Below are 18,895 nucleotides of genomic sequence, written 5' to 3' on the forward strand. Positions count from 1 at the left end.
TCCCTGAGTGCTGGGATTATAGGTGATGCACCACTACACCCAGCTTCGAATATTTTTTTTAATGACTAGTAAATATTCCTATTACCAAAGAGTCCAAACAGCAGGATATAAATCCTATATATTCTACAAAAGAATAAACTTAGTATACAGACTGACCCCGAGCTCCTGATCGTTCTGGCTCTACCTCCTAAGTGCTGGCATTATAGAAGAATGCCACTATGCCCAGCAACTTTAGCTAAATATTAACTGTGCTTAGGGAGCTGTGACACTCAGAATACAGTAACATAACTTATAAATGACCAGAAAACAAATTATATGCATGTACATGTTTAGCATATAGAACATCTGAGCACAATTGTGTTTCCCAGCCAAATGCAAAGGGCATCACATTTTCTGCTTTCTCTCTTTTTAGGATGTATTTAGTTTTCAAGTGTCTCCCAATCTGAATCCTATAAAAATAAATGAGTTGGCAATCCAGAAACGCTTGACTATTCGAGGAAAGGAAGATGAAGCCAGCCCCTATGACTATGTGCTACAAGTCAGTGGGAGAGTGGAGTATGTATTTGGTGAGCACCCACTGATTCAGTTCCAGGTATGTATACTGCCTCTCACCAGAACAGTGCGCACTGGTGCCTTTAACGTCCTCATCTCTAAGGAAGTGCCTGTGGCTGACTGAATGTTTGGAACCCATAGACCACTTTGCAGAATTATATAATAAAAATCCATTACTAGACTCTGCCCCTAGGTAATTATCACTAAAGTTTTGGCAAATGTTTGTCTCTTTTTTTTCCGCCAGTTATGTTTGCTCTGGGCACAATGATTGTGCATGTATGTGTCTGTGTGTTTGCATTTTGCTTGTGGACTATTTCAGTGCCTAACATTAGTTTCCTGTAGCATGAATTCCTAATAGTGTGTTATATATAGCTGCTGCTTAGTATTATTACTATTATTTAATTTATCTAATTATTTTAGTTTTTCTAGTCAGGGTTTCTCTGTGTAGCGTTGGCTGTCCTAGACTCACTTTGTAGACCATGCTGGTCTCGAACTCACAGAGATCCGCCTGCCTCTGCCTCCCAAGTACTGGAATTGCAGGTGTGTGCCACTGCGCCTGGCTCTTTACTTATTTATTTATTTATTGTTTTTTCGAGACAAACTTTCTTTGTGTAGCCTTGCTGTCCAGGACTCACCTCAGTAGACCAGGCTGGCCTCAAACTCAGAGATCCACCTGCCTTAGCCTCTTGAGTGCTGGGATTAAAGGTGTGTCCTACCTCGTCCAGCTTTAATGTTATATTCTTGAGAAAGTAAAACAAAAACAAAAAACTACTTGTTTAGACAGATACTTTTAAACATCTCAGAGAAAAAGTAAAAATTTTAAACAGCCATCAAGCAAGATGGTTAAGCAGATAAAGGTGGCCGCTGAGCAGTGCTGGGGAGCTGGTTTGCCTCTAGGAACTCACACAAAAGTGGAAAGAGAGACCTTACTCCACAAAGTTGTCCTCTGATCTCCCTACTGTCCCACAAACATTATATACACACACACACACACACACACACAATAATAATAATACAGTCTCAAAAGAAAGATTCTTCTAGTTTTTGTCTCTTTGTTTTTGTTGTTGCTTGGGTATTGCACTCAGGGTCTTCAGTAGTTTGAGCACGTGCTTTACTTTACCACCGTCTAGTTCCCAGTCCTAGTTTTGTCATATTGCTTATTCCTTTATCCTTTTTCATTACTTCTCCATGCAGGAGGAGTATTGCAAGTGTTAGGTCCTAATTGGCTTTCACATACACACACAAGAACCCTAACCTCCACATGTATACTATATTACATACATTCCCCCTTCATCCATAAATAAATAAGCAAGCAAGCAAATCAGCTGTCTCACTCTTTCATTGCAAGACCACACACACACACACACACACACACACACACACACACACACACTCTCTCTGAATTCTTTGGCTGTATTTTGTCTGCAGTGGCCATCGAGATGGCTCTGTGAGTACAGGGTGTTTGCTTCTAAGCCTGATAACTTTAGTTGGTCCCTGGGACCCACATGGTAGTAGTGGAAATTCTCCTCTGACATCCACATGTGTGCTACGTGCATACATTTCCCCCTCCATCCACAAATAAGTAAACAAACAAACCAGCTAACTCACTGTCTCACTCTCTCATTGCAAGACGTTAAACTGCCTTAAGTTTTTTTTTTTTTTTTTTTTTTTTTTGGAGTCAAGTGGAGTTCACGTAAGAGATTAACAGTACACTATGCCATTCCCCTCAAGATTTGCTTTTTAAATTGTATTTATTTCTGTGTGTGAGACAGGCTTTCACTATGTAGTCCTGGCTGCCCTGTAACTTAACTTTGTAGACCAGACTGGTCTCAAATTTTCAGAGATCCATCTGCCTCTGCCTCCTGAGTGCTGAGTCCAAGGTGTGTGCCACTGAGCCTGTCTCAAGATTTTCTGGCTTTGCCATAAAGGAACTTAAAGATACTTATGTTGATTTGAAAACTAAAAAAGTGGTTGATAATGGAGTAGTAATTGAATAAGATCCAAGTTAGAGGTCAGTATAACACTTGAAAGCCTGTTTGGTTGGCTTTTGTTTTGTTTTGTGGTAGTGTTGGTGTTTTGGTGACTAAGGTCCCACTCTATGGCCACAGGAAATCAGCTGCTGAGCTCCATGAGTGAGCTAGCTAGCACATCTGGCTTGTTACACAGGTGCCAATATTAAGTGATAGCTGCATGAAAAGAAAGAGCTGAAGCCCCGTGTGGCAGTGCACTCATGTGCTCCCAGCAGCTGAGAGGCAGAGGCAGGAGGCTCTGTGGTCCTCAACCAGTCCAAAAAGAAAAGGTGTTGAGATTCACTTAACAGGTAACAGAATACATATTTCTGTTAAGGCTGGGGTGTGGCCCATGACTCAGGAGGGGCCTAGGACAGTTATAGTGCACATGCACAGCTTCTGGGTAGTAAGCAGTTGAACTCTGGCTTGCCAGGAGGAAGAAAGGGAAAGTGCCTGGTGGGCAACCTGGAAGCACAAGCTTCTCTTCCTCATGGTCTGCCATCTTGCAAGGCCTCCTCCATCAGGCTAGCATGTAACAAGTTGGATCATACTTTGGATCTATTGATGAAGTTTATTTTCAGAAATTCTCTCTCTCTCTTTCCCTCTCTCTCTCTCTCTCTCTTTCCCTCTCTCTCTCTCTCTCCTCTCAACACACACACACACACACACACACACACACACACACACACACACACACACACACAATCTTTGGCAATAGGAACAGTCACTGACTATTTAAAAACAAATTCCTTTGTAGAGCCTCCTGGTTTTATGAAAATAAAATAGGACTAAAGGCCAAAAGGTCTTTACTGAGTAAACTGCGGGTAACACTCACCTAGAATCCTATGCTGAAAAGGCCACTTCAGGGATCCTGTGGGATGAACCACGTACACCATTCCTGGCTTATTAGCCAAAGGTGTGACTGGGTATCAGACAATTCGATTTATATTTGGTCTTAGAAATATGAGATGTGTAAGTAACCCTTCTGATTTTATGGCCATGAACTGTGAAATTGTACTTGGTCTCTGGAAGACTGTTATGAAGAATAACCATAATGTATGTGCCCCTCTCAGTTCTTATCAGGAGCTGGTTTATGTGGGCCTTTATTGTTTGTTTGTTTGATGCTAGGGATTGGACTGGTTTCCTAGCACCTGTTGGGCAGATGGTCTGCCTCCAAACTACATCCTCAGATCATAGTTTTTTTGAGACAGGACTCTGTATTGCTCATACCAAGCTAACTTGCTGTTTTCCCAGCCTGGCTCAAACTTGTGGTCCCTGGCTTTAGTTTCTCAGCAATGCACCACAAGGATGCATCACCACGCCAGTTGTTGTGATGTGGTTTTGTTTTTGTTTTTTGTTTTTTTTTTTTGGTTTTTTGAGACAGGGTTTCTCTGTGTAGCCTTGGCTGTCCTGGACTCACTTTGTAGACCAGGCTGGCCTCGAACTCACAGTGATCCACCTGCCTCTGCCTCCCGAGTGCTGGGTGATGTGGTTTTATTACATTTGCATTTATTTATTTTGTGCCTATTTGTGTGCATGAGCATGTGCTTGTGGAGGTCCAGGAAGAGCTTGTGGAAGTTGTTTTTCTCCACTCACCATGTAGATCAGGAATAAACATGAATCATCAGGCTTGGTGGCAAGTGCCTTTGCCCGCTGAGCCATCTCACCTGCTCCTGTGTTGTAATATTTTAAAAGTTATTTTTATTGTGTGTATGGCTGTTTTGCCTGCCTGTATGCATGTGCATCATGTACGTGCTGTGCCCACAGAGGCCACAAGTAGACGCAGGATTCCCTGGACCTGGAGTTACATTGTGGATGCTGGGAATCCAATCTAGGTCCTCTGGAAGAGCAGCCAGTGAGTGACCCCTGCTCTGTCTCAAGCCTTCCTGCCTTGTGATTTTATTTCTTTTTGTTTTTGTTTTGTTTTGGTTTTCCAGATAGTTTCTTGTGTAGCCTTGGCTGTTTTGGACTCTGTTTGTAGACCAGGCTGGCTTCAGACTGCACTGTGACTTTAAATGATTATATTCTTGATACTGAATTGAGTAAAATATACCTGCCCTGTACATTTAATATAGTGCTGTTCAGATGAAGTTTCTTTGTTGATTGACAGCAAACTTCTCCCTTCGTCTCTATTGCTACTGCAGTACATCCGGAACTGTGTAATGAATAGGACCCTGCCCCATTTCATCCTCGTGGAATGCTGTAAGATCAAGAAGATGTATGAGCAAGAAATGATCGCCATAGAGGCTGCCATCAGTCGGAACTCATCCAACCTTCCTCTCCCTTTACCACCAAAGAAAACAAGAGTTATTTCTGTAAGTTCCCTGTGTTAGCATTTGGTAACCCCAAAGCCACATGATCCTCAGTCTGTGTGCTAAGCCTCAGACCTGCTTCTTTTGCTCACTTCTCCTTCTGTGAAAGTCAACCTCTCTGCCATTTACTTGAAATGCAATAGGTTTCTTCTGCGCGGTATTTTTAGTTCCCTCAGCAAATACTATCAGATTAGACATTATACTTATCAACTTGAGACACAGGACACAGAACGTCTGAGTAGACAGTGTATTTATGCTTTGCTTCTTTTTTCAGACAGAGTCTTGCTTGTAGCTCTGGTCCCCGACTTGTGACAAGCTTGCCTCAGCTTTCTAAATGCAGTGTATTTGATTTATTTTGTTTTGTTTTTTGGTGTTTTGAGACAGGGTTTCTCTGTGTAGCCTTGGCTCTCCTGGACTCACTTTGTAGGCCAGGCTGGCCTCGAACTCACAGCAATCCACCTGCCTCTGCCTCCCAAGTGCTGGGATTAAAGGCATGCACCATATATTTCATTTCTATCAGTGTAATTTGTTAGCACATTTTTGGGGTGAGTGTGGGGGGGGGTTAAAACATTGTTCCACTGTGGACTCAGGCTGCCACAGGACTTATTAGCTGCAGCAAGGCATTACAAATGTGTTCCAGTCCATCCCTGTTTTCCCCTCTGCCCTATCTCCCCTCATTTCATTTTGTAGCATCAACAGACACAAAACTCAAGTGCTAGTAGTTATAATGCTTCATTTGAAATTTATGATTTTGGGGGGGAATGGAGTTCAAGACAGGGTTTTCCTTTGTAGCCCTGGCTATCCTGGAACTCACTCTGTAGACAGGTTTGCCTTGAACTGAGATTCACCTGCGTCTGCCTCTAGAGTTCTGAGATGAAAGGTGCCTACCACCTTCCCTGAAGTAGTTAGGATTTTTACTTGTTAGATCAGTTTTCATAAATTTACCTCATTTGAGAACTGATAGACTTCCATAGCTAGTATCTTAGTTAGGGTCACCATTGTGATGAAACACCATAACCAAGGGCAACTTGAGGAGGAAAGGCCTTATTTGGCTTACATTTCCCGAGTCATAGTTCACTGGGGGAAGCCAAGGCAGTAACTCCAACCATGTAGGAACCGGTGGCGGGAGCTGATGCAGAGGCCATGAGGTAGTGCTTGCTTCTCATGGTTTATCCAGTCTGCTCTCCTGTGAATCCAGGACCGCCAGTCCATGAGTAGCACCACCCACAGTGAATGGGCCTCTCTACATCAGTCTAGAAAAAGCACCATAGGCTTTGCCTACAGTCAGGTTTTGTGGAAGCATTTTCTCAACTGAGGTGCCCTCCTCTTAGATGACTGTAGTTTGCGTCAAGTTGACACATGACTAGCCACCATAGCTGTCATGTCATAGTCATTTCTTTAAATGCCTTTGTGTTTTTTTTTCTTTTACAGCATATTTGGGACAACAATAACCCTTTCCAAATTGTCTTGGTGAAAGGAAATAAGCTTAACACAGAAGAAACTGTAAAAGTAAGTACTTGTTGAGAGTTGAGTGCCCTTGAGGTCTTCTTATATAATCCATGAGCTCTGTGGTATCATTCATGCTGCTTATCAAGCATGTAAGATGGAGAGTGGCCTCTTGTCCAGACTGGCCTCAGACTAGCTGTGCAGCTAAAGCTGGCCTTGAACTCCTTGACTGTCCTGCCTCTACTAAACAAATGCTGGATCACAGGCATGAACCACTGTGTCTGGCAGCATTTTAATTTAATTTTATTTATTTATTTATTTTTGCATTTTAATTTTAAAGAATTATTTGAGGCTGGAGAGATGGCTCAGAAGTTAAGAGCACTGACTTCTCTTCCTAAAGGTCATGAGTTCAATTCCCAGAAACCACATGGTGGCTCACAACCATCTCTTCTGGCCTGCAGGCAGAATGCTGTATACGTAATAAATAAATAAATTTTTTAAAAAAGAATTATTTGAATAGAGATTTATTAGAAAGCCTGACATTATTTTCTTAGTGTATATCACAGAAGAAATTCTGGTTTTAGATCAGGAACTTGACAGAAAGAAGCTTACGTGTGCTGATTGACAGGCCTGCTAACCCATTGGATGTCGTAAGCATTTGCTGTGTTTATATGTTAGAAGGAAAGCTTAAATGTTTACGGCTTAAAAAATATTGTTTGAAGCTGGGTATGGTGATGCATGACTGTAATACTATTACTCAGGGAGGCAGAGGCAGGTGGATCTCTGAGTTCCAGGCCAGCCTGGTCTACAAAGACAGTCTAAGACGGTCAAGGCTACACAGAAAAACTCTGCCATGAAAAACAAACAAATATATATATAGAACAGCTGGTATTAAAATAAGGGCTTTTGTCTTGTTCTCATTCTCAGTTCAGTTTTTCTTTGTGAACTGTATTTCCGTTTACAATTTAGGCTAATTTGCAGTTTGCCTATCTTCTGTTTTAATGATATATTTTCTTCAAATTTAAAAATTGAGTACTATGTCCCCCCAACCCTTTTCCTCCAGTTTCTCTATGTAATCCTGAGTGCCTGGCTTTACTGCTAGAACTTGCTCTGCTAACCAGACTGGTTTCAGACTCACAGAGATCTCACCCCTCTCGAAAGCAGGGATTGAAGGCGTGTGCTACTACACCTGGTCGGTCCGTCCTTCCTTCCTTCCTTCCTTCCTTCCTTCCTTCCTTCCTTCCTTCCAAAATCAGGCTCTCATATAGCTCAGGCTGACCTCAAACCCCCTCTCAGGTGTTTGATGACATGCTGCTTAGTGTATGTTTCCCATCTACCCACCTTGTCTCTGGTTCTCTTGTCCTCCCATCTCATGACATCATAACAATGAGGAAAGTCAAAGAATGACATAATTTCCTGCAGGTGCAGAGTGCTGTAAAGTTAGGTGCTCTAGTTTTGTGTTAATAAAAAGCGAAAAACAAACAAAAGCAACTATGTCCTTCTAGCCTTTTCTTTCCTGAATCTCTTGGCTGGGATGCGTTAGAAGCGGAAGAGATGATAGTGTGTGAATTACTGAGGGGCTTCTGGAGAAACAGCTAAGAGAAAGTTAGATGCACATGTTTACACATGAGTGTTGAGCTGTATCACATATATCTGACAACACATAGATGTATTTGGAGATGTAGTAGGAAGATCTGGCTTGAGTGGTTTTGGAAGTACACAGTGCCACCTCAAGGTCTGCAGAGTAAGTGACAAGCTGGAACACAAGAGAACCAGTTCTTCTTGTCTGAGTCTGAAAGGCTGAGAACCCCTCAATGTTCAACAGATCAACTCTGAAGTGTGCTTGAAGCCCTGGGGGAGTCAGTGTTGGAGTCCTATGGTGTGAGAGAAGCACATCTTTTACAAGTTACAAGAGTTAATGTGATAGGTTATGGGTTTTCACTTCTGCTCGTGGGAAACACTCGGGTATACCTTTTTGTGATGGAGCGTGGGGCAGACAGTTACAGCTTTAGTGACTCTTCTGCCTCAGCCTCAGCCTCAGCCTCAGCCTCATCGCTAATTATAAGCATGGACTACCTAGCTAACATACTTCCTTACATGCAGGACTGTTCATTTGTATCAGGATAATGTTGGCCCAGATGAGGTGAGACAGGTCAGGGTGTGGAGTTCAATAGAGTGACTTGTCTGCCACGTGCAGGCTCGAGGATGAATAGACGTGTGGGATGCTGGGTGGGTGAATAGATGTGTGGGATGCTGGGTGGGTGAATAGACGTGTGGGATGCTGGGTGGATGAATAGACGTGTGGGATGCTGGGTGGGTGAATAGACGTGTGGGATGCTGGGTGGGTGAATAGACGTGTGGGATGCTGGGTGGTGAATAGACATGTGGGATGCTGGGTGGGTGAATAGACGTGTGGGATGCTGGGTGGTGAATAGACGTGTGGGATGCTGGGTGGGTGAATAGACGTGTGGGATGCTGGGTGGTGAATAGACGTGTGGGATGCTGGGTGGTGAATAGATGTGTGGGATGCTGGGTGGTGAATAGACGTGTGGGATGCTGGGTGGTGAATAGACATGTGGGATGCTGGGTGGTGAATAGACATGTGGGATGCTGGGTGGGTGAATAGACGTGTGGGATGCTGGGTGGTGAATAGACGTGTGGGATGCTGGGTGGTGAATAGACATGTGGGATGCTGGGTGGTGAATAGACATGTGGGATGCTGGGTGGTGAATAGACATGTGGGATGCTGGGTGGGTGAATAGACGTGTGGGATGCTGGGTGGGTGAATAGACGTGTGGGATGCTGGGTGGATGAATAGACGTGTGGGATGCTGGGTGGGTGAATAGACATGTGGGATGCTGGGTGGGTGAATAGACGTGTGGGATGCTGGGTGGATGAATAGACGTGTGGGATGCTGGGTGGTGAATAGACATGTGGGATGCTGGGTGGGTGAATAGACGTGTGGGATGCTGGGTGGGTGAATAGACGTGTGGGATGCTGGGTGGTGAATAGACGTGTGGGATGCTGGGTGGATGAATAGACGTGTGGGATGCTGGGTGGGTGAATAGACATGTGGGATGCTGGGTGGGTGAATAGACGTGTGGGATGCTGGGTGGGTGAATAGACGTGTGGGATGCTGGGTGGGTGAATAGACGTGTGGGATGCTGGGTGGTGAATAGACATGTGGGATGCTGGGTGGGTGAATAGACGTGTGGGATGCTGGGTGGGTGAATAGACGTGTGGGATGCTGGGTGGTGAATAGACGTGTGGGATGCTGGGTGGATGAATAGACGTGTGGGATGCTGGGTGGGTGAATAGACATGTGGGATGCTGGGTGGGTGAATAGACGTGTGGGATGCTGGGTGGTGAATAGACGTGTGGGATGCTGGGTGGTGAATAGACATGTGGGATGCTGGGTGGTGAATAGACATGTGGGATGCTGGGTGGGTGAATAGACGTGTGGGATGCTGGGTGGGTGAATAGACGTGTGGGATGCTGGGTGGTGAATAGACGTGTGGGATGCTGGGTGGATGAATAGACGTGTGGGATGCTGGGTGGTGAATAGACGTGTGGGATGCTGGGTGGTGAATAGACATGTGGGATGCTGGGTGGGTGAATAGACGTGTGGGATGCTGGGTGGGTGAATAGACGTGTGGGATGCTGGGTGGGTGAATAGACGTGTGGGATGCTGGGTGGTGAATAGACGTGTGGGATGCTGGGTGGTGAATAGACGTGTGGGATGCTGGGTGGGTGAATAGACGTGTGGGATGCTGGGTGGATGAATAGACATATGGGATGCTGGGTGGATGAATAGACATGTGGGATGCTGGGTGGGTGAATAGACGTGTGGGATGCTGGGTGGTGAATAGACGTGTGGGATGCTGGGTGGATGAATAGACGTGTGGGATGCTGGGTGGTGAATAGACGTGTGGGATGCTGGGTGGTGAATAGACATGTGGGATGCTGGGTGGTGAATAGACGTGTGGGATGCTGGGTGGGTGAATAGACGTGTGGGATGCTGGGTGGGTGAATAGACGTGTGGGATGCTGGGTGGTGAATAGACGTGTGGGATGCTGGGTGGGTGAATAGACATGTGGGATGCTGGGTGGGTGAATAGACGTGTGGGATGCTGGGTGGTGAATAGACATGTGGGATGCTGGGTGGGTGAATAGACATGTGGGATGCTGGGTGGTGAATAGACGTGTGGGATGCTGGGTGGTGAATAGACGTGTGGGATGCTGGGTGGTGAATAGACATGTGGGATGCTGGGTGGGTGAATAGACATGTGGGATGCTGGGTGGTGAATAGACGTGTGGGATGCTGGGTGGGTGAATAGACGTGTGGGATGCTGGGTGGGTGAATAGACGTGTGGGATGCTGGGTGGTGAATAGACGTGTGGGATGCTGGGTGGTGAATAGACGTGTGGGATGCTGGGTGGGTGAATAGACATGTGGGATGCTGGGTGGGTGAATAGACGTGTGGGATGCTGGGTGGGTGAATAGACGTGTGGGATGCTGGGTGGGTGAATAGACGTGTGGGATGCTGGGTGGTGAATAGACGTGTGGGATGCTGGGTGGTGAATAGACGTGTGGGATGCTGGGTGGTGAATAGACGTGTGGGATGCTGGGTGGTGAATAGACGTGTGGGATGCTGGGTGGATGAATAGACGTGTGGGATGCTGGGTGGTGAATAGACGTGTGGGATGCTGGGTGGTGAATAGACGTGTGGGATGCTGGGTGGTGAATAGACGTGTGGGATGCTGGGTGGTGAATAGACGTGTGGGATGCTGGGTGGTGAATAGACGTGTGGGATGCTGGGTGGATGAATAGACGTGTGGGATGCTGGGTGGGTGAATAGACGTGTGGGATGCTGGGTGGGTGAATAGACGTGTGGGATGCTGGGTGGGTGAATAGACATGTGGGATGCTGGGTGGGTGAATAGATGGCCACATAGACAGGTGTTGTCTTTAGTTTGTTGTTGTTTGAGACAGGTTTCTCTGTGTAGCCCTGGTTGTCCTGGAACTTGCTCTGTGGACCAGGTTGGCCTCAAACTCAGAGATCCACCTGCCTCTGCCTCCCAAGTGCTAGGATTAAAGGCCTGCACCACCACCTGGCTACTCCAAGTTTCTTAAAACCCTTTTTTACAAAGAAAAATCAAGGATAAGAGATTGTAGTAAATTCTCTCAAACATGAGCAAGAGAAAGTACCAACCTTACATTCATTAATTTATTTAGGAAATATGCAAGGGGGAGGTGAGGTGAAGAGACGAGTAACTGGGCAGGAGCACTTGCTGTAGTTCCAAAGCACCCACATTACACCCCCAGCACCCATGTAGGGCAGCTCTCTCAACTGCTGTAACCCCAGCTCCAGCCCTTTGACAGTAGGGTCTACAGCTCCAGGCCCTGGACAGCCAGGGCTACACAGAAAAAGCCAAACCAAACAAAACCAACAAAGAAAAAAGAAGGAAGGAAGGAGGAAATCAGTCACTCTCTGGAGTATGGATTTGGTGATGCATTTTAATCTCAATACCTGGGAGGCAGGTGGATCTATATGAATTGGAGGCCTGGTCATATAGCAAGCTCTAGGCCAGCTAAAGAAAGAAAACAAAATGGAGTTGGGCTAGCAAGTTCAGTTCCCAGCAGCAGCATAGAGTGGCTCACATTATTCACCTGTACCTCTGTCTCCTAGGGCCTCTGACACCTCTGTCCTCCATAGTCACCTACACTCAGATGCATGCCACACAAACACTCAGCTACATACAGGTAGAAATAATAAAATGTAATCTTTAAAACTTACAAACACATAAAGCAGTTTAACTTTGGGTGAGCCAGCTGTCTCAGCAGGTAACCACTCTTGCCACCAAGCCTGATGAGGTTGGCTCTCAGAGCCCAGGGGGTGGAAAGAGAGAGCTAACTCCTGCAGGTTGCCCTCTGACCTGCACACATGCAGCTTGCGTGTACCACACTGGTCTGCTTCTCCCTGCGTATCTGCGTATGTTGTGTACTGTTGGGTACCGGGCTGGACTGGAGGGAGGGAAGCTTACTCAGGGTGGGTGGGTGCAGGCAGGATCTCTCTGTTGGTGTGAGTGTGGGAGAAACAGCCTTCTCTGGAGATGGTTTTCAGTGAAACAGCTCTTTATTGGGGGCATGGGGACAAGGGCTATATAACCTTGGGGAGTGGGCAGGGGCTTTGGGGTTAGTGTACATCATTGGCTGGGGCTCAGGTGCTGAGAATGCTTTGTTTTCATGAAGAGGAATTCCAGGTACTGGACAAAGATGGCAGAGGTGGGGGTCACAGGGCTATGTGCACCGAGACATGCGGGTCCGGAGCAGGGAGGAAGCAGTCCTACTCCTGCCAGTCCCAAGACAAGAGTTTGGGGGCTTGGGCATGTCTCGCCCTCACTCTTTTTCTGGGCTAGCTCCCCTAGTCACACAGCTTACTGGCCCCACATCTTTTTGTTTTATAAAGGAGAAGTGTCAGCATAGTCATCGGCCTCTCTTGGGAAGGGTTTGATATTGAACCAGAACCTGATTGGCAGCGGTTTTTGTTATGCTACTTAGCTGCCAGTTTAGAAATTGGATGAGGCAGGGTGCTCCAAGGAGTTGGGCCCCAACGGCCAGTTCAGGGCCAAGGAGGGGAAGAAGCCAAGCTACCAGAGAGCTTGAGCACCATGGGGTAGGGGTGTTGGTGCATAGCATACCAGGAGATCTTGCGGAGGTCTTTAAGCATTTTCGTGTTTGTTCCACCAGTCCACACTCGTTGACGTAGAAACAGTATTCCTCCCCCAACACACTGCAAGTCCCTCTCTGTTAGTAAATCCGGTGCTCTCCAGTTTTGTAGAACAGCTCCCACTAGGGAGGTGACTGTCACTAGAGGAACTCAGGACTGTCTGAGGTAGAAGCCATGGCCTGGCCAAGCTTGTCTTAGAAGCCGTCAGCCAGGTGTTGTCTAGTCTTTTTGCTCTGAAAACACACACACTTTTAAAGGAAATATTGTAGGTACATTTCTGCATTGCGTATGTATGGAATGTGTGGTGCACACCTATCAACTAATGATGATTCTCTGCTCTGTGTGGGAGCAAGTGAAGAGACACATGTCCAAAATAAATGCATAAATAATCAAATGTAATATAAAATGTAAACATTTAATCCATTGAATACATATACTAATTATCACAAGGTAATTTAAAAATTTTAAATTTTAAAAATTAGTTTCAGCCAGGTGGTGGTGGCACTTGCCTTTAATCCCAACACTTGGGAGGCAGAAGCAGGAGGATTTCTATGTGTCTGAGGCCAGCCTGGTCTACAGAGCAACTTCCAGGACAGCCAGGGCTTCACAGAGAAACCCTATCTTGAAAAACAAAACAAAACAAAAAATTTACTTTCAATCCCACCACTTGGGAGGCAGAGGCAGGCAGATCTCTGAGTTGGAGTCCAACCTGGTTACAAAAAGAGTCCAGGATAGCCAGGATTACAAGAGAAACTCTGCCTTGACAAACAAAACGGGAAAAAAAAATTAGTTTCCTTAGAAGCTATGTAAGTAGTAAAGTTTTCTATTTCTTTTGAGCCCATTTGGGTAATTTTTTTCTTTCAGCAGTGTACCTACTGATCTACAGAGTGCTTCCCTGACCCAGCTTTTCTTGTCTTTGTTTGTTCGGTTTTGAGACAGGGTTTCACTGTGTAGCTTTGGCTGTTCTGGAACTCACTTTGTAGACCAAGGTAGTCTGAACTCACAGAGGTCCACCCTCCTCTGCCTCCTAAGTGCTGGAATTAAAGACATGTGCCACTATAGCCAGCACTTAAGTGTGTGTGTGGGGGGGGGGCACATGCTTGAGAGTGTAGATGCTGTATTAATATAGGTGTTGAAGGAAGAGCTGGTCGTGAGCTGCCCCTTTTTAGGTGCTAGGAACTGAGCTTGCTCTTCTGGAAGAGCAGTGAGTGCTCCGAGCCCACTGAGTCAGTCCAGCCATAGAATAATCCCTTTAGAGAATTAGCAAACAGGCCAAACTCTGGAAGATAACCTCCTGTGTGATGTCAGTTCTTTGATGCAGCATATCTAATCACAAGAGCTCAGTCCATCATAGCCACAGGACCAGATGTCATGCAGGACTCTGTGGTCTGAGCAGAAACCTTGAGCTGCTCGGGGCTGACTCACTGCTCTCTGGTGTCTGGCTCCCTGGTTAGTCTTTGCCTTGTTCTGTGTTTTTCCGTCTTTTGTGTATACAGAGCTTTGATTGTTTTTGTGATGGGGTCTCGTGGAGTCCAGAGTGGTTTCAGACTCAAAGCTGAGGATGTCTCTATCTCCCCAAGTGCTGGGGCTATAGGCATGTGCTGCCACACATATGCATATACTCTGTAGGAATGTGCTGCCACACATCAGCATATCTTACTGTTTTAGCAGATGCCTCAGCTTACTCTTGCTTACAGTACAGAAAATTGCATTAGGCACGTGGAGCATAGAGAGAAGCTGGGAGCCGCTCTGGTTGGAAAATATCTTCCTAGTTTCAAAGGCAGCAGAAATGTCATTGTTGCTTCAGTCTCCTTTTTATTTTTATTTTCTATTAAATTAAAAAATTGTGTGCAAATGATATAGACATATAGTACTTGTATGGTGGTCAGGATAGCTTGGGGAAATAGGTAGGTTCCTTCCTCTGTGAGTTCTGAGGATTGACTCCAGGCCGACAGGCTTGTGTGGGAAGTACTTTTACCCCCTGAGTCATCTGGCTAGCTCTGTGTTTTTTCCCCTATTTACTCCAGTGTCTAAATAGTACTGTGGCAGCAGCAGCAGCAGCAGCAGCAGCAGCAGTAACAGGGACAGCTTCAGGGTTGGGCAAAATCCTAAATCTGAAGAGTTGACGTTGTCTTTCCATTAGAGGTGTTGTAATTCCAAGATTACATCATCGTGGTCTTTGCTCCCTGCATCTTCTGAACAGAAAATGCTTAGCAAATCTTGCAAGAAATACACAGGAGTAAACCCCAGCTTTATCGTGGGATGAAGAAGATACTTGGGTAACAAAAAAAATACTTTGAGATTGAAGGTTAAGAGGAGTTTGGAAAGTTTGATTAAGTTTCATAATCTCTTCAGCACATTTCTTGGCTGTGCAGATGAGGGCCTAAGTCTAAGTCTGGTATGTGCACATGTGCAAGTAGCCCTCCACAAGCACCTTGGCCTTGGAACTGTTGCTGACATAGAAGCCTCAGGTAAAAAGCCAAGGCTCTGCACTGGATGTGCATACAACCCAGTATTTCGTTCTTAAGAACCAAGAAAACGTCAAGTCTTATGGACAGCGACAGTCATCAGATCAGATGGGATGCTGAGGTGATTCTGGTGTTGCAGAGACATGAAAGCAGTTGGTACAAATGAGTTCCAGCAGCCAAAGGCAAACACAGAGTCCAAACAGAATATGCAAAAGAAAGTCGCAGCCGAGAAACAGAAACTAAAACTATAAGATGACACGCTCTTGTGATCCCATTATGGAGGCAGGGAGATACCCAGGCCAGCCTAGGCTATAGCATAACTCGTCCCTAAAATGAACGAAAACCTGAATAAGAAACTGAAGCTGGGGCTGGAGAGATGGCTCAGAGGTTAAGAGCACTGTCTGTTCTTCCAAAGGTCCTGAGTTCAATTCCCAGCAACCACATGGTGGCTCACAGCCATCTACAGTGATATCTGGTGCCCTCTTCTGGGGTGCAGGCACACATGCAGGCAAAACACTGTATACATAATAAATAATAAATAAATAAATACTTAAAAAAAAAAAAAGAAAGAAACTGAAGCTAAGAGGTGTGGTGTCTCTCGTCTATAATCCTAGTACTTGGGAGGTAGAGGCTGGAAAATCAAGCGTGCAGGTCATCATACACAGTAAGTTGAATTCTAGGCCACACTGGGATTTAGGAAACTCTGCCCCAAAACACCAAAACAAGCTAAAAACTCTAAACCTAAAGAGCTCAGTATATTAAAATTTACAAATCAACTAAATTCAGATGCAGAATGGTAGGTATCAAGAAGGAAAATGTTACTGAACTTAAGGATTATTCAATACATTGCTGACTTTGAACAGTAGAAGAAAAGGAAGACTGGGGGGCAGAATGGTGTGAGTTTCAAGGACTGTGAGGCCATCCCTGAGGGTCTAATAGACTCAGAACTCTGGGTTTCAGAAAGAGATGGAAAAGGGTACAGTTCAGAAAAACCATTTAAAAAGTATTCACTGGAAACCTTTTCATGTTGGCGAAGGATGTAAGCATACAGATTCACGAAGCTGGCCCCACCCAAACCTGATACAGGCATGTTCTGCATTACATATAGCAATCATTTATCAAAATACCTCCTAGCTTTGTGATGTGGTTTGTATGTGGCTCTCAGCACTCCTAATCAATTAGAGTATATGTCAGTAGGAAAAAACAGAAGCCCTGTCTTTTTATCTCCCCCCTTTATTGTCTGGGACACTATATACTTTCTGTGGTGAGTTTGCACATTTAATGTAGCTGTTGCCAACACCACCACATGCCTGTAGTTTTCCTCCCTAAGTCAGAACAAAGCAGCTTCTTGACAGATTGCGATGTAACAGATTAACACTTGGTCTCTGCTGTAGAGCTCCTTCCGCCTGTGCCATTTCCTAGTTGTGGGGGTGGGGAGGCTCTCATTTAGCACAAACTAGTCTTGAACTCCCTCTCTTCCTACCTCCACATCTCAAGTGCTCGGGGCACAGGTGCATCACTATGTCTGGCTAAAGTATCTTTTATAAAATTTGACCCTTTCCCCAGTTCTGAGAGAGAGCTTCCAAAACCCTTGCTGGCTTATCAGAGACACCAGTAATGTGAATAGTGGGTTAAATGCTACTCTCACGAGATTAGACAAGAGACCAACTTAACGACAGGGGCCAGTGACTTAAGTATTCGTACCTACTTTGGCTTTTAATAAAAGCTCTCTAACAGGGGTGTGGATATGGCTCAGCAGTTAAGAGCACTAGCTGCCCTTGTGGTTTCATTCTCCACACACACGGCAGCTCATAACTGTCTGTTAACTACATTTCTAGGGGATCCAATGCCCTATTATACCCCTCATAACTCTTAATTCTAGGGAATCTGGTGCTCTCTTTTGGCCTCTGCAGACACCAGACACGAGTGCAGTATGTTTACATGCATACTCTCATGCGCATACATTAAAAATGAAATAAATCTTAAAACAGCAAAAGTCTAGCAGCTGGAGGGGTGGCTCAGTGGTTAAAGAGTATTGACTGTTCTTCCAGGAGACCCGGGTTCAATTCCCAGCACCCTCACCCAGCAGCTCACACTGTTTGTCATTCCAGGTCCAGGGGGTGCACAGACAAAATATCTATACATATTAAATTAAATTAAAAACAACAACAAAAACTCTTAACCAGGAGTTCACATGGAGTCTGGGCTGGTCAGTCCGTCCCTGTCCTTTTGAATAGTTACTAGAATAGCCTGGTGATCACGTTTCCCATAGCTTGTGAACTACTGAGTGACTGGACTTTGGAGGCAGGGCTATGGGACCCCTCAGTTAATCACCAGTTGATCAGAAGTATTGACCCAGAACTTGAAATGGCAACGGAAGTGGAGAGAAGTATTATGGAACTAGGCCTATAGCTAGTGTATAGGAAAAATAGGCACACGTGTTTGGTGCCTGAGGTGTATGAGTGCAGAGGAGCTAGGCTCTCCGTGGATACGGATTGAGAACACAGGCGATGTGCTTTATGAAAGATGGGGATTTGTCCTTTTCGTGCTCTGATCTCCTTTTGTGTCTAATAACTGAAGACAAAAAGTAGTGGACTTTGGCCCGAGTGTAGAACAAGAAGGAAAGTAAGGTGTTGATGTTGTGAAAAAGGTTCAAATCTTGCCCAACACAGCATTTTAAATTGGTAAGTATAGGAATGCAGTCTGTGTGTTGGCTGTTGTAGCACAGTGGCCAGTCCTTTGCATGACAAAGCCTATTTCTCTTATTTTCCTAATGTTCTAGGGCTTGTGAGAAGATGTTATAGAACCGTAATTACTACAGCCAGGTAATGAAACCTGACATATGATGCATGACGGCACCTTAACATTCTTAATTTTTGAAAATACTGAAAGAGACTTACACAGCAGAAGTGGGGACAGGTCTTTTTGTTTTATTTTGTTTTAAAAAAACAAAAACCAAAGTTTCATGTGTTGTATTTAGAAAAAAAAAATTTAAAGCCGTTTCCCAAAAAACAAGATCTTTGTTATAGTTACAGGGTTTTAAATTCAGAAAAGTTTTTTTTTAAATTTCATTATATAGGTCATTTAAAATACCCACTTATCTTTTTTCAACTTTAATCATTTTAGTGAATTACCAGATTTTCAAGCAGAAATAATCTTAATGACTTCTTAAATAATTCATAATAAGACTTAAATAATGCTTTTATTCTGCCCAGCTATTTTTTTTATAGGGTGTGTAAGTCTTTATTGTTATCAAGCCTAATTCCTTATATTGTTTCTCAGCTTGCTCCTTTCTCTGTGGCTGTTCACAGCTGGAATAGAACTTCTCTAGCCAATTGTACCTAAGTATTTTGGGCTTTATAAAATGCGACTTCCATAAT

At 44.9% G+C, this 18,895-nt stretch overlaps 1 protein-coding gene across 1 annotated transcript in view; it reads left to right on the forward strand.

Moving 5' to 3' along the window:
- Positions 1-18,895, forward strand: part of PIK3CB (phosphatidylinositol-4,5-bisphosphate 3-kinase catalytic subunit beta) — a 109,836-nt gene that overhangs the window by 43,929 nt on the left and 47,012 nt on the right. Inside the window, exons 6-8 of the mRNA XM_084753417.1 lie at positions 413-592; positions 4,706-4,876; positions 6,305-6,382. Of these exons, the coding sequence (XP_084609543.1) occupies positions 413-592; positions 4,706-4,876; positions 6,305-6,382 (429 nt within the window). The remainder of the gene's footprint in view (positions 1-412; positions 593-4,705; positions 4,877-6,304; positions 6,383-18,895) is intronic.

The sequence above is a fragment of the Acomys minous genome (genome assembly GCF_964271855.1).
Source record: "Acomys minous genome assembly, chromosome: 13".
NCBI classification, from domain to species: domain Eukaryota; kingdom Metazoa; phylum Chordata; class Mammalia; order Rodentia; family Muridae; genus Acomys; species Acomys minous.